This window comes from Lucilia cuprina, chromosome 2 (genome assembly GCF_022045245.1).
Source record: "Lucilia cuprina isolate Lc7/37 chromosome 2, ASM2204524v1, whole genome shotgun sequence".
Classification (NCBI taxonomy): domain Eukaryota; kingdom Metazoa; phylum Arthropoda; class Insecta; order Diptera; family Calliphoridae; genus Lucilia; species Lucilia cuprina.
The window spans coordinates 14,920,373-14,935,105 of record NC_060950.1 but is presented as its reverse complement, the minus strand read 5'-3'; the positions used below and the strand labels follow the sequence as shown (position 1 = coordinate 14,935,105).

At 30.9% G+C, this 14,733-nt stretch overlaps 1 protein-coding gene across 3 annotated transcripts; it reads left to right on the top strand.

The window, feature by feature from the left end:
• Positions 1-915: 915 nt before the first annotated feature.
• On the top strand, positions 916-9,344 carry LOC111678814 (chorion transcription factor Cf2). 3 transcript variants are annotated; one of them, XM_046956209.1, is made up of 4 exons: positions 916-1,123; positions 3,919-5,172; positions 5,445-5,539; positions 8,660-9,344. In XM_046956209.1, the coding sequence occupies exons 2-4, from the start codon at positions 4,058-4,060 to the stop codon at positions 8,833-8,835; spliced, it is 1,386 nt and encodes a 461-aa protein (XP_046812165.1). In that variant the 5' UTR covers positions 916-1,123; positions 3,919-4,057; the 3' UTR covers positions 8,836-9,344. The 3 variants fall into 3 exon arrangements, with proteins under 3 accessions (XP_046812165.1, XP_046812163.1, XP_046812164.1); XM_046956207.1 differs by having other exon boundaries at positions 5,445-5,623; XM_046956208.1 differs by having other exon boundaries at positions 917-1,123; positions 4,085-5,172; positions 5,445-5,623.
• The last annotated feature ends 5,389 nt before the right edge of the window (positions 9,345-14,733 follow it).

The following is a 14,733-nucleotide window of genomic DNA, read 5'->3' as shown; positions in this document are numbered from 1 at the left end:
TTCTGAGTTGTATTTTTGTGGTGCAGAGTTGCTTTTTATTATTTAAATTTATTTTTTTTTATCCTGAAAGTATGTTACGCTTTTTATTATCAAAAAGCGTTGTCAAGTAAAGAATAGAAATAAGTAGAAAAATATAATTTACACACATCCAATCATTCACTTGCTACCACTGTTGTTAATTAGTTACTTAATTAGTTGGTTAGGTATTTAGTTCGCGTTAAATTTTCTCTTCCTGCTAACAAAACTTTTAAGCTTTTATTATGGCAATGCTGCATTTTCATCCGTTTTCATAGCATCTCTGCAGTTAAAGCAATCGTGTTTAGAATAGAATTGTTGTAGTGTTGTCAACGCATAGATTTATTTTTCGTTAAAATTAATTCTAACTGTATAAAATGATGTCTGTTCGATAATTGGATTTTAGGTATATATTCCGTTTAAAAACCGACAATTGCTTTAAATGTAATTTTTCTATGGTCTGAAAATTTCTACATTTTGCTGTGCCAAACGATATCTATTCTTGCAATTTTGAACATTTTCAATGATTACTACCGAAAATTTAACACATCTAATAAAAATAAACAGTTTTTATCGTCCTTTATGAATTTTATAAATAAATCTTTTTAATATAAAATGGATTTTGAATTTAAAGTGTAAATTTTAAAATTTTAATTTTTCATTTATTTAATTTTTGTTTTGTAATTTTTTTATTTTCATTTGTCAGAAATTTATGCAGCCCAATGATCTAGTAAAAATTTATTCACCTTATAGCTATCAAAAATTTACTTTTAACAGTAAATTGTTATCGTTTGGCATACACTCTATACAGAAAAGTGATTAAAATATGAAACATTTGAAAAAAATCTTCTATTTTAATTCAGAGCTTTTTTAAAACGACTGTTGTTGGCAGCATCTCTCACCAAATGCAACCATGTATTTTTTTATTGAATATAGAATAATAGAATTGTAGTACTATTTGCATATTTATTGAAAAGTGAATTTAATAAGAATTTTGTGAAAAATCCCAATTGGTTTGCGTTGTGATTTTTATTTATTTAACCAAATAGCGCCAAAGACATGAAGTAAAGTGTTTAAATTAAATGTAAATAGCTCAAATATTATTTTGGTAAGTTTGCTATGCGAGACAGCCAGTCCTCTACCAAAAAAAATAAAAAAAAAACGAAAAAGAAAAAAACTAAAAAGAACCCTTTTTCGTGAAGGGGGCATGAAAAAAAGCATTTCTTCTCTTGTTCAGCTATTGCTACTACTGCTGCTGCTGTTTGCTGCTGCAAATTTTTTTCTAATACAAAGTTGGGGAAAAAAAAATAAAAAGTGAAAATTCCGAAATTGGTCTAAAAAAAATAAAAATAAAAAAACAAAAAGAAAATGAAGAGGGAATAAATATAAAGAAGATAAGAAGGAAAAAATTAAAAAAAGAATGAAAACCGTGAATGTGTTTTTAATTGTATACTGTGTATATTTTTGCTGTTGTTGTTGGTTGTTAGCAAGCAGAAGTGAGCAAGTGTGTTTGTATAAAACGAGAGAGTGTATGAGTGTATGTTACAGTCAGTCAGCCAGCCAGCCAAAGTCAGCTAGACCCAAGTGTGAGTGCAGAAAGAAGAGTGTCATCGATGTTTGGTGTTCGTTGGTTTGTTAGTCCATACGTCTATCCAATCGTTCCTACGTCCGTCCGTCCGTTCGTCTGTCTGCTATATATGATGTTTGTTGTTGATGTTTTTGATGATGATGATGGTGTTATGATGATAATTGGTGGAGGCAGGGGGCCACCTTCACAATCTGCTAGTACGTTCGTTTTCTTTTCTACTTTTTTGCTTTACTTTTCTTCTTTTTTGTTTTTTATTTATTTATTGTCGTTGACTCGCGTTTATTGTCATCTCTGTCAGGTGTGGGTATGTTTGGGGCTAAAGGGGAGATAGAATTGCATGGGTGTATAGATGGATGGACGTTTGGATGTATAGATAGACTACAAACAGTTAGTATTTTTCTTTAGTGTTGTGTGTAATAATGATATGACTGTAAAAATGACATTTTTCTATAGAAGAATTGGTGGAAATATTAATTATGGGCCTTATTGTAGCTTGCCAGAGATTGGAAAGAATTTATTCATTAGACTATAGAATATACAAATGTAGAGTTGACCAATATATTTAGAATTTCTTTAATTTAATAATAATTATAGCATCTTACATCCGAGCATAAAATATGTACCTAAAGAAGAAACTGAACTAGGACTGAACTAGAACTGAACTAGAACTGAACTAGAACTGAACTAGAACTGAACTAGAACTGAACTAGAAGTGAACTAGAACTGAACTAGAACTGAACTAGAAGTGAACTAGAACTGAACTAGAACTGAACTAGAACTGAACTAAAACTGAACTAGAACTGAACTTGAACTAGAACTGAACTAGAACTGAACTAGAACTGAACTAGAACTGAACTAGAACTGAACTAGAACTGAACTAGAACTGAACTAGAACTGAACTAGAACTGAACTAGAACTGAACTAGAACTGAACTAGAACTGAACTAGAACTGAACTAGAACTGAACTAGAACTGAACTAGAACTGAACTAGAACTGAACTAGAACTGAACTAGAACTGAACTAGAACTGAACTAGAACTGAACTAGAACTGAACTAGAACTGAACTAGAACTGAACTAGAACTGAACTAGAACTGAACTAGAACTGAACTAGAACTGAACTAGAACTGAACTAGAACTGAACTAGAACTGAACTAGAACTGAACTAGAACTGAACTAGAACTGAACTAGAACTGAACTAGAACTGAACTAGAACTGAACTAGAACTGAACTAGAACTGAACTAGAACTGAACTAGAACTGAACTAGAACTGAACTAGAACTGAACTAGAACTGAACTAGAACTAGAACTGAACTAGAACTAGAACTGAACTAGAACTAGAACTGAACTAGAACTGAACTAGAACTGAACTAGAACTGAACTAGAACTGAACTAGATCTGAACTAGAACTGAACTAGAACTGAACTAGAACTGAACTTGAACTGAACTAGAACTGAACTAGAACTGAACTAGAACTGAACTAGAACTGAACTAGAAATGAATTAGAACTGAACCAGAACTGAACTAGAACTGAACTAGAACTGAACTAGAACTGAACTAGAACTGAACTAGAACTGAACTAGAACTGAACTAGAACTGAACTAGAACTGAACTAGAACTGAACTAGAACTGAACTAGAACTGAACTAGAACTGAACTAGAACTGAACTAGAACTGAACTAGAACTGAACTAGAACTGAACTAGAACTGAACTAGAACTGAACTAGAACTGAACTAGAACTGAACTAGAACTGAACTAGAACTGAACTAGAACTGAACTAGAACTGAACTAGAACTGAACTAGAACTGAACTAGAACTGAACTAGAACTGAACTAGAACTGAACTAGAACTGAACTAGCACTGAACTAGAACTGAACTAGAACTGAACTAGAACTGAACTAGAACTGAACTAGAACTGAACTAGAACTAAAATAGAACTGAACTAGAACTGAACTACAACTGAACTACAACTGAACTAGAACTGAACTAGAACTGAACTACAACTGAACTAGAACTGTACTAGAACTGAATAAGAAACTACCCAAAAACAACTTTTAAAATGCTTTTATACATCTTACTTATAGTTAAAATATAAGAATTTTGAAATATTTTTGTTAAATTTTTATATTCCCCAACTTTGGAAAAATATGTATTTGTTATTCAATTCTTTTTAACTAACAACTCAATTATAAAACAACATTATTAATGAATTTAATCTTATTTTCTCTTGATACCTTTTTTGCATGCATTTAAAAAAATAATAATAAAATAAAACGAATCACCAAAAATAAAACAAAAAAATGTTAAATAAATGCAGGGTTCTAAACTCAAGGCCCATAATACTAACAACGCACTAACAGCTGCGCCTAGCATACGCTTCTGTTTAAAGCGCTCGAGTTAAAAACAAGACAAAACTATACAAAAACTCAAAAATTTTGTGTGTAAGTTGAGACGTCATGCTAAAATCTCCTTCCAATGCCCAGGAAATACGCTTACCACGCCCCGAGCATAGTCGAGCCCAGTCGCCCGCCACCATGGACGCACTGAAGACATCTTTTTTGCCCAACCTAAGCATGGATCCCGCCATTGTAGCCACCTCACACTTTTGTCCAATGTGTGGCCAACAATTCGAAGGACCCCAACAGGCCACCGAACATATGCATCTGTGTCATGGCGGTCTTAGTGTCGTAGCTGGTGTGGGTGGTGGTAGCATATTATTGGCGCCACATCATGTTGCCAGTAGTGTAACGGATTCAATGAAAATTGATTTTCCCTGCCACAGTTGTGACGATAAATTCTCGTCGGAGCAGGATCTAGACGATCATCATCGACTGGTGCATCAGACGCCAGCATTTTTGGCCCGTTGTCCGGCGTGCAGCTTTTATGGCATCTCGGCTGCTGCCCTGCAGGAAGCCAACGAATACAAGTGTCTACATTGTGGTTCAGTGTGTACAGCCTCCGCTTTAGCAGCTAGTCAACCCGGCTATGAGCCGCAAACACCCGATAATATGCCATCGATGGCGCCGCAAGATATGAAATTGCCAAATCACGACCTGGTCCAGCGGCAATATCAACAGCAAGTAGCTTTGGCCCAACAGCAGCAACAACAACAACAACAGCAACAACAACAGCAGCAACAACAACAACAACAACAACAGCAAACCCACCAGCAGGATGACAACAGACATGAAGATGTCGAATTAAAGGTACCGCCTCTGACAGTAAAACTGAATAAGAGTGTAAATGGTACAGCAACTGTGATGCACCCGCATGTGATAATCAAAACAGAACCGACCAATGGGGATGGCACCGATGGTTCACCTACCTCGGTGCCCGTCTACACCATCCAGCAAACTTCGGCTGCGGCGACTAGCGTAGTTGTTAGTGCCGCCCATGCCGCTGCTGCCGTCCTAACCAACAGTGGCGTTATTAATAATACGAATTCGACCACTACAACTACAGTGGTGGGCGGAGTGAATAAAGTGCGCCACAAGTGTCCCGATTGCCCGAAGACCTTTAAAACACCCGGTACTTTGGCTATGCACCGCAAGGTGCATACTGGAGAAGCAGAGTAATGTTATATATTTTTTTTCATATTCTAACTCTATTGTTGTACTTTGTTGTTAATGAAGAATTATTGATGTTTTAGATTAAAAAAATGTAAATGTTGCGTAAAAAATCTAAATTAATTTCCTAATTATTTTTAAAATTTTGTTTTTTTGACAAACGCAACATTTAAATTTTTTTTAATAATTTGTATAAAAAATTATTTTATACATTTTTATATTTAATTTTTGTATTCTTATTTATTTTCTTACCAAAAAAAAAATATAATTAAAACAGCCTAACGCCGAAAGAACGCCCCTACACATGCTCATATTGCGGCAAGTCTTTTACACAATCGAACACATTAAAGCAGCACACGCGCATACACACAGGTGAGAAACCCTTTAGATGTGGCTATTGTGGCAGGGCGTTCACAGTCAAGGACTACTTGAACAAACATTTAACAACTCACACGGGTGAGAGAATATAATATTTTCAAATGAAAAACTCAGATCAAATCAATTCAAATCAAATCAATTCAGTCAGTCAAATCAAATCAAACTCAGTTTCAATTTCAAACCAATCAATTCAGTCAATTCAGTCAGTCAGTCAATCAACAAATCAAAATCAATCGTATGCAAATAAAAAACAAACCAAAATATATTTATCAAAAAAAAATGCAAATCAAAATTCAAAAACAAATTATCATTAAATTGCAAATTTTGTTTCTTAGCTAAGCACTGATTAATTAATTAATTATTAAGTTTCTTTCAAACAAATTTTTTTTGATCTTAAAATTATGTTTCGCCAATTGTTCATGTTTTGTTTGTTAATTTCTCAACACAAAATCAATAGATTGCAGCAAATTGTTTACATTTTTTCATCTCTCAAAAAAACAAATTAACATCCAACAACTTCAGGCTCAAGAATTTTAATAAAAATTATAATAATAATAAGGAAAAACACGGAAAATGCTAAATTTATCAGTTGTAATCAATCAATCAAATCAAAAACAAATTCATTCTAAACTCATCTCTGTTACACACTCTACCATTTCTTTTTCATGACGTAGTTTGTATTTGTATTATAATAATAATAATAATTGTACGTATATTTCTTTTGTATTTAATTAATTAATTAATATATTCAATTAAAATTTCTTTTACGTTTCTTTGGCAAACAATGTTTGTTATATTAAATTTCAATTCATTTTCAAACTTCTACTACTCTTTCATCATTGTTTTTTTTTTTCTTACAATTAACATGTGATAAATATTCTGCGAACAAATTTTGAAACGTATAAAAAAAAAACATTGTCACTGTTATTGTATTTTGGTTAATAAAACAAAAGAGAAACAAATTATAGTTTTGATTTTGAAAACGTTAAGAGGAATATTTATTGCGCATCTCTCACCTAATCACCTCCACAACCACCACATCAAGTCTAATTTTAATATAAATATTGTTATTACTATTACTATTTTATATATATGAAATTATTTATTATAAACAAATCTCCATTCATTTTTAAAACATTTCTAAATGAAACATTTTATCAAAACAAGGATTTAAATACAAAGCTTTGGTTGCAAGGAATTAAAAAGCTTTGTGAAAAAGCTTCTTTATGTACAAAATCTATATTTTTAATGAATAAAGAAAGACTGTTTTATAGTCTCAATTATAGTCTGTTCTATAGTACCGACAATAGATTGTTCTATAGTCTCGACTATAGACTATTCTATAGTCTCCACTATACACTTTTCTATAGTCTCGACTATAGACTATTCTTTAGTCTCGACTATAGACTATTCTTTAGTCTCGACTATAGACTGTTCTATAGTCTCGACTATAGACTGTTCTATAGTCTCGACTATAGACTGTTCTATAGTCTCGACTATAGACTGTTCTATAGTCTCGACTATAGACTGTTCTATAGTCTCGACTATAGACTGTTCTAAAGTCTCGACTATAGACTGTTCTATGGTCTCGACTATAGACTTTTCTCTAGTCTCGACTATAGACTGTTCTATGGTCTCGACTATAGACTTTTCTATAGTCTCGACTATAGACTGTTCTAAAGTCTCGACTATAGACTGTTCTAAAGTCTCGACTATAGACTGTTCTAAAGTCTCGACTATAGACTGTTCTAAAGTCTCGACTATAGACTGTTCTAATGTCTCGACTATAGACTGTTCTATAGTCTCGACTATAGACTATTCTATATTCTTTAGTCTCGATTAAAGACTATTCAATAGTTTTGACTATAGACTATTCTATAGTATCGACTATACACAAGTCTATAGTCTCGACTATAGACTATTCTATAGTCTCGACTATAGACTGTTGTTTCGACTATAGATTATTCTATAGTCTCCACTATACACTTTTCTATAGTCTCGACTATAGACTATTCTTTAGTCTCGACTATAGACTATTCTTTAGTCTCGACTATAGACTGTTCTATAGTCTCGACTATAGACTGTTCTATAGTCTCGACTATAGACTGTTCTAAAGTCTCGACTATAGACTGTTCTATTGTCTCTACTACAGACTATTCTATAGTCTTGACTATAGACTATTCTATAGTCTCGACTATAGACTATTCTATGGTCTCGACTATAGACTATTCTATAGTCTCGACTTTAGACTATTCTATAGCCTCGACTATATACTATTCTATAGTAGAGACAATATATAGTCGAGACAATGAAACAGTCTATAGTCGAGACAATAGAACAGTCTATAGTCTAGACAATAGTCTATAGTCGAAACAACAGTCTATAGTCGATACTATAGAATAGTCTTTAGTCGAGACTATAGAATAGTCTATAGTCGAGACTATAGACTTGTGTATAGTCGACTATAGACTATTGTCTCGACTATAGACTGTTCTATTGTCTCGACTATAGACTGTTCTATTGTCTCGACTATAGACTGTTCTATTATCTCGACTATAGACTGTTCTATTGTCTCGACTATAGACTGTTCTATTATCTCGACTATAGACTGTTCTATTGTCTCGACTATAGACTGTTCTATAGTATTGACTATAGACTATTCTATAGTCTCGACTATAGACTGTTCTATAGTAGAGACAATAGAACAGGCTATAGTCGAGACAAAGTTAAAAGCTTTTTAAGAAAAAAGTAGAAAACGGCTCTTGGTCAATAAAGCTGTTTTTGTTTTAGTAAAAACCAGCTTTGTTTTAAAACTACGTAGAGTTTTTGTAGGAAGAAGCTTTTTTTATTTGTTAAAAGAGCTCTAAATCAAAAAGGCTTAAAGCTTTTTCTTATAAAAAAGTTATAGATCAAAAAAGCTTAAAGCTTTTTTATTCAAAAGAGTCCTAGATCAAAAAAGCTTTAAGCTTTTTTTGGTAAAACTTAAAAAAAACAAGCAAAGCTTTGTATAACATTAAATACTTGTTGCTCATGTTCATTCTTACAAAACTTGTTAACAAAACACAATAAAAAAGAAAACTGATTTTTTATTGACAATTTTTTATTATTTTATAGGTGAGAAACCTTTTCAATGCAGCTACTGCGAAAAGGCGTTTAGTGTTAAAGATTATTTAACCAAACATATACGCACACACACCGGTGAAAAACCCTACACATGCCCCTACTGTGAGAAACGATTTACGCAACGTAGTGCACTTACCGTACACACCACCAAACTGCATCCCCTCTAGGAAAGGCCTAATGGCACAGATCGTCGAATTAGTGGAGGTGTGAGTGCAGTAGCACAAGCAATCGATGTTGGCGGAGAAGGAGGAGCAGGAGCAGGAGGTGGCGTAACAGAGGTAGGCGTTGTTAGTAATATTGATGATGATGAAGACGATGATGATGATGACGAGGATGATGATGTTAATGATAGACGACAAGTACGACAATTCATAATGGCCAATCAGACTATGGATAGTGAAACGCAAACAACTGTATAAAACTATTTAGAAAAAGAAGAAAGTAAAGAATGTAAGGGAACAAATTGTAAAAAAGAAAAGTCTTGGTTGGAGCAAATAATAGAATAATATTGATAATATTTTTTAAAGTTGTGTTTATAAAGTAAAGGCAGGGAGAAAGAAGTTATTGCTAAGAAAAGAAAAAAAGGAAGTAGTTTTAATTAAAAAAAAACGCTTTTTTGTTAATTAGTCGAACATAATTAAGAAACTAAAACACCCTGTATGTTAATTCTTAAACAAAAACAAAAAAACTACAACAATCATAAGGGTTTTCCTTTTTAAAACTTTTTTTTATATATAAAATAAGGGATGCCCTTAATAATTTAGACTTCACACGTATATGATAAGCATTATTTAAAAAAAAAAAAGAAATTAAAACAATTTAACAAAAAAAAAAAAGAAACGTTTATTATATTTTTCTCTTAAACTAGCTAAACAACAACAACAAAAAGTTAATTATATGATATTTTTAATTTTCTAACTCAAAGTTTTTAATTAATAATAATAATAATTATGTAATGTACTTTATAAATTCTTTAATTTTTATGTGTAAATTTAAATTACAAAAGAGCCAAGAACACGTTTAAGTTTTTCTTTTTCTTTTTTAAAAACACATTGTGATGCAAAGTTTAAGACAAATAATAACAAAAAGGAGAAAGAAAGATAAAAAGTAACATAAAAAAATGTTAATTATTAGTGATTAAGTTTGTTGAAAAAGTAAAATGTTTATTTAGATTTTAAATTTATAAAATTTAGTTAAAATTTTATTTTAAGATTTATTTTTTTGTTTTTGTTTTTAAAAGTTCTAAATTTATTAATTGATAAAGATATTGCTAATGATATTATTTTGATCACAATGTTAACAATTGTTAATAACTTTAAAAAAGGCTCCAATGTTTCTTTATAAAACTGTTGTAATTTATTTTTATTTCTACTTGTTTTTGTATTTTTTTTTAATTTCTATAAAATTCTATTTTTTTGTTTTAAAATGTTTAACTTTGTAAATTATTTTTTTTTGTTTTTATTATATTTTTATATAAAATATTTTCAATTTTTTATTTTCTTAATTAAAAAATTTTTTTCTTTTAATTAAAAAAAAGAAACTTTAAATAATTTTAAATTAGGTTTTTTTTAAATAATTTCTTTAAAAAAAATTAAGAGAAAATTGAAAAAACTAAAAAAAAACAAATTGCTTTATTTTTTTTTTATTCTATTATTAAATGAAAGAAAAAAGTGTTAAGTCTCAACAGAGCAGGATCTCGGTTGGTTAATTTTTACCACAACAACAACTTATTTAATTATTATTACATTTATATTTTAAATTACATTTGTTTAAAAAAAATGCTTTTTTTATATTTGTAATTATTTATTAATTTTTATTTTGTTTATAATCTATTTTTTAACAAAATTTATGGCTTTTCTTAAAACTAAAAACTAAATTATTAAATATATATTTTTTTTTCTACATTTAACTCAAGCATGTTTTCTATAAATTTAAAATTTACTTTTAATAATTAAAAATTTCTGTTAAATTGTTAATAAATTTTATACAAAACAAAACAAACTCTCTAAGGGCGAGTTTTTCCGATAAAGATAATCTTCATTCTTTGGTTAAACCTGGTTTAATATATGTTTCGTGTTTTTCAGATATCAGTAAAGTTACTTATTATCTTAGTTTAACTGAGTGTAATTGGCCAATTAAACTCAAGTTATAAGTGAGGAAACACAATTAACAAAAACAATAAAACAATGATTTCGGAAGAACAAAAACGTAATATTTTAAGTAAATTGCAATTTTCTGATTTGTTTTGTTTTATTAATTATTGTTTTAAGTGTTTATTTAACATTTTTCCAAAATTTTCCATTTTACAAAAGTATTGTTTGCAAAAAACAGCTGTTCATTGTTTATGTTTTTGAGTGAAAACTTGGCATTACTAACAAAGTTAACTGAGCTTAAATCTAAAACTGAAAAACACAATCATCAGTTAAAGTCCGCCTAAATTTGTTCCGAGTTTAATATAACAGCAAGTTAAGCCTAGTTTAACTGAGTAGTAAGAAACCCGCCCTAAAACTACAAAACTTTATATGAAATAGTTAATTTATCTTAATTGTGTTTTTTTTAATAATTGCATTTTTTTATAATTTATTTTCATTTTTTTTTTTAATTTAAAAAAAAAAATATTTTTTTTCAAGCAATAAAATTTAAACCAGAAAAACAATTTTTTAACAGCTTTATAATGCAAAAATTTTGAATATTAAAACTAAAAAAACAAACAAAAACAATACAAATACTTACTATTTTTTCGCTTTTATTAACAAAAAAAAAAGAAAAAACAACAAATTATATAATAACAATTCAAAACAGTCTCTCCGCCGCGCCCCCAACCAAAACAAAAAAAGTGCTAAAAAAACAAAATTGTGTAAAAGTTTAAGTAAAAGTAGAGAAATATATGTAGTTGTGTTAACCACCTGTTATAGGAAACTATCAAGTTATTATGATATCTCTCAAACAAACTTAGAAATCTTAAAATCAATTCAAACTCCTTATCAACTCCAGCAGTCGCCTTTAAATAACCATTTTTCTTAGTTTTAAAATTCATTTAAAACGAATATTTAACGGAAGAGATCATTAAGAGCGGGTTTCTTAATACTAAGTTAAACTAAGCTTAACTTGTTGTTAGTTTAAACTCGAAACAAATTTAGGCGAACTTTAACCGATGATTGTGTTTTTTGTTAGTATTGCCAACTTTCAAAACAAAAACATAAACAACGAACAGCTGTTTTTTTAAAGCAAAAATTGCTTTTGCCAGTCGTAATTCAGTTCTGAGTTGTTCAGTACACTCGCGTCATCGCGATTATTTCTTAAACGCGTTCAGGCTTGTGTTTGTTGCCTGGCTTTCGACAGTTTTGCGTCTCGCTCGCACTGGTGCAGTGTATTACTTTATATAACTGTTCAAAGTTATATGTTGTCTACATTAACCTTGTGCTTTCGTATTACCTCAAGTGAGGTTATGTTTTATTGGTGGAGACCATAGAATACTCAAACGTTTTTAACTGGTGGAGACCATAAAATACTCACGATATAACCTGGTGGAGACCATTTAAACTCAAATATATACTGGTGGAGACCATTAAAACTCTGGAACTTTTTTCTGGTGGAGACCATTAATACTTTTGATGAAATCAAGTCCGGATGCTCCAACTTTCTATATGAAGGTATAGGTCGGTTGGTGGGGTTTTCTCTGGACAAACGTGTGATAACCCGGCAATATGAGTGCTTGATGCACCGCGATCCTAATTAAAACCCCAAAAAAAAAAGATTGCTTCAAATAGGTTTAATTTTTTATGTGCAGGTCCACACACAAGAAACTATAGTTAAGACATTAACTGACGGTTTAAATATTTCAATATTAAAACAACTTTTTCTTTCAATCTTTTCTACCACTGGAACACTAGCGCCTCCATTCTCCTCTATCTAACTCTTAATTAAATGAAGAAAAAACATCATAAACATTTTCTGAAATGAATTAGTTCTCAATTAAGCAACATGATTGCCATTGTAATGGAGGCCACCACACCTTAACGAAACGACGAGGAATTGTCAACTCAACAACATACATACATACATACACGTGTCTCTGCTACAATAACAATAACAAATGAGAAGTCCTATAATGATATCTGTATAAGTTGTTATGATGATCAAACTAATGATAAAGTAAGGAACTTTTGTACTGGTAACGATTTTTTTAAGGACTCGTGTGTTATTTGACATAAAGCTATAATAACTATGTATAAGTAAATCACATAGATCGGATATAATTACTATATATAACACTACTATTTCCTCTTCACTTCTAATTCTGTTCTTCTTCGCCGCTAATTTCTGCTCAGTTTCTGTTTGTAATTACGCAGTAAATAACTTACTCTTAGTAGGAGCATAAGCACTTCAAATATCTTCTGAATTCCACTAGATTATAAATTGCTATATTTTGGCAATGTATTTGAAGTATATGATCCGGCTGGTGCTTTTGGTTAGTTCCAGTCAATTAGTCTACATTGCTTATTTAACTGAGGAATCATATACTGATGATATTACTTTATTCTGTTATGCTCTATCTCTTAGAATATGTCATTTTTAATGACCTAATGACATTAAAGCATATACATAAATATGTAATATAGACTCTTTAGACTATAAAGGCATTTTCAGAATATCAGTATGTTATAAAATACGACTTTGTGCGCTTCTTAACCAGTGGCTCAGGTGGGAACTGAACCAATCGCAGGCCAGGTTATATTATGAATAATAATATCTTGAAAATTCTATGTGTTTAGACCCCAAAATGAAAAGGTATTGGAACAACCTTTATGTACGTATTACCAATGTATATATGAAATTGACACCCAACCCAATAGTTGTGCAAAGAGTTTATAATACCTGGAGATATCGGAAATGCGACAATCTTGAAAAACTCTCACTTTCAACACTTTCCTCACCGATAAACTATTTATAGCTAAGGTGAGATACTATAGGATAGTGGATAATATGGAGTCGAATGGTGGATACTATATACGAAATGATTTTATTTTGAATTGAAATATACCATAACCCCTTTAAAGCTCTCGGTATCACAATAGTTTCGCAAACGAATAACTCTGTCGAACCTGGTAATAAATTAGCTTATAAGTCTCTTGAAGATGATTCTAGACTTCAGCATAAGGAAACAAGCTAATTAGCCGACAGTTTTATAATGCAAATCAATAATGTAGGAGCAAATTATACGATTCTGTTCCGAAAGATCCGCATCTTAAAATTGGGTATCGTTTTGATTATGGATACATTTGTAATTGTCTTGTGGAAGGAGAATATAAGATGATTATAGCAATCTAGTAGGCAATATCTATTTCATTTTCTAGCAGTTTTGCATATATTAATTTAAAACTAAAATGGTTTGCTGGTTATTGGGTTATTTGTAAAGCAGAGTTGTTAAATGGCTTAATATGACGTGTTATTGAATTGATCAGCAGATAGATCGGGGGAGAAGTGAAGAACAATATTTTATATTATTATTCCAAGAAGATTATTCTTTGACGTTTGCCAGCAGCTGGATTCATCCAAAATTAGGGAATTTGTGTCTGATATGAATTGAAATCAAGATAACCTGAAATTGTGTGTGTTGCATACTATCCGAACATTTAAAAGATATAGAATTTTCGGTACTGAATCATGCATTGAAAAAAGGATTCATTGTGATATTCCAAAGCGTTAGTGATTAGGCTAAACAGACAAATCGACATCAAAACCAAATATCTCTAACGCTATGGTTATGATCTATATTTGGAGGTGTATCAAATGTGTACTAAAATCTGTCCAGACCATAGATAACCTATCCCGATAGTTACAGTTATAAAGCGGATACGTGTTGAAATACCTGCAAAAATATTAAAAAGAAATAAGTGGTTGGAAAGTTTTGTTTCGCCTGCTTTAAAAGTTCGAATCCATTACGAAACTTTATGCGAAATACCGCAGTTCAGGGGAAACATTATCGAGCTAGCTATTTAACATAGCCATAGTTATCCATAGCCACATAACACTCAAGTGAATGACTATTTCAACATGTGCTT

Bases quoted from the DNA above. Each gene is read 5' to 3' on its own strand.
- LOC111678814 (XM_046956207.1), top strand. From the start codon at position 4,058: ATGCTAAAATCTCCTTCCAATGCCCAGGAAATACGCTTACCACGCCCC. The intron at 5,173-5,444 runs GTAATGTTATAT...TAATTAAAACAG, and splicing joins GTGCATACTGGAGAAGCAGA to CCTAACGCCGAAAGAACGCC. The intron at 5,624-8,659 runs GTGAGAGAATAT...ATTATTTTATAG, and splicing joins ACATTTAACAACTCACACGG to GTGAGAAACCTTTTCAATGC.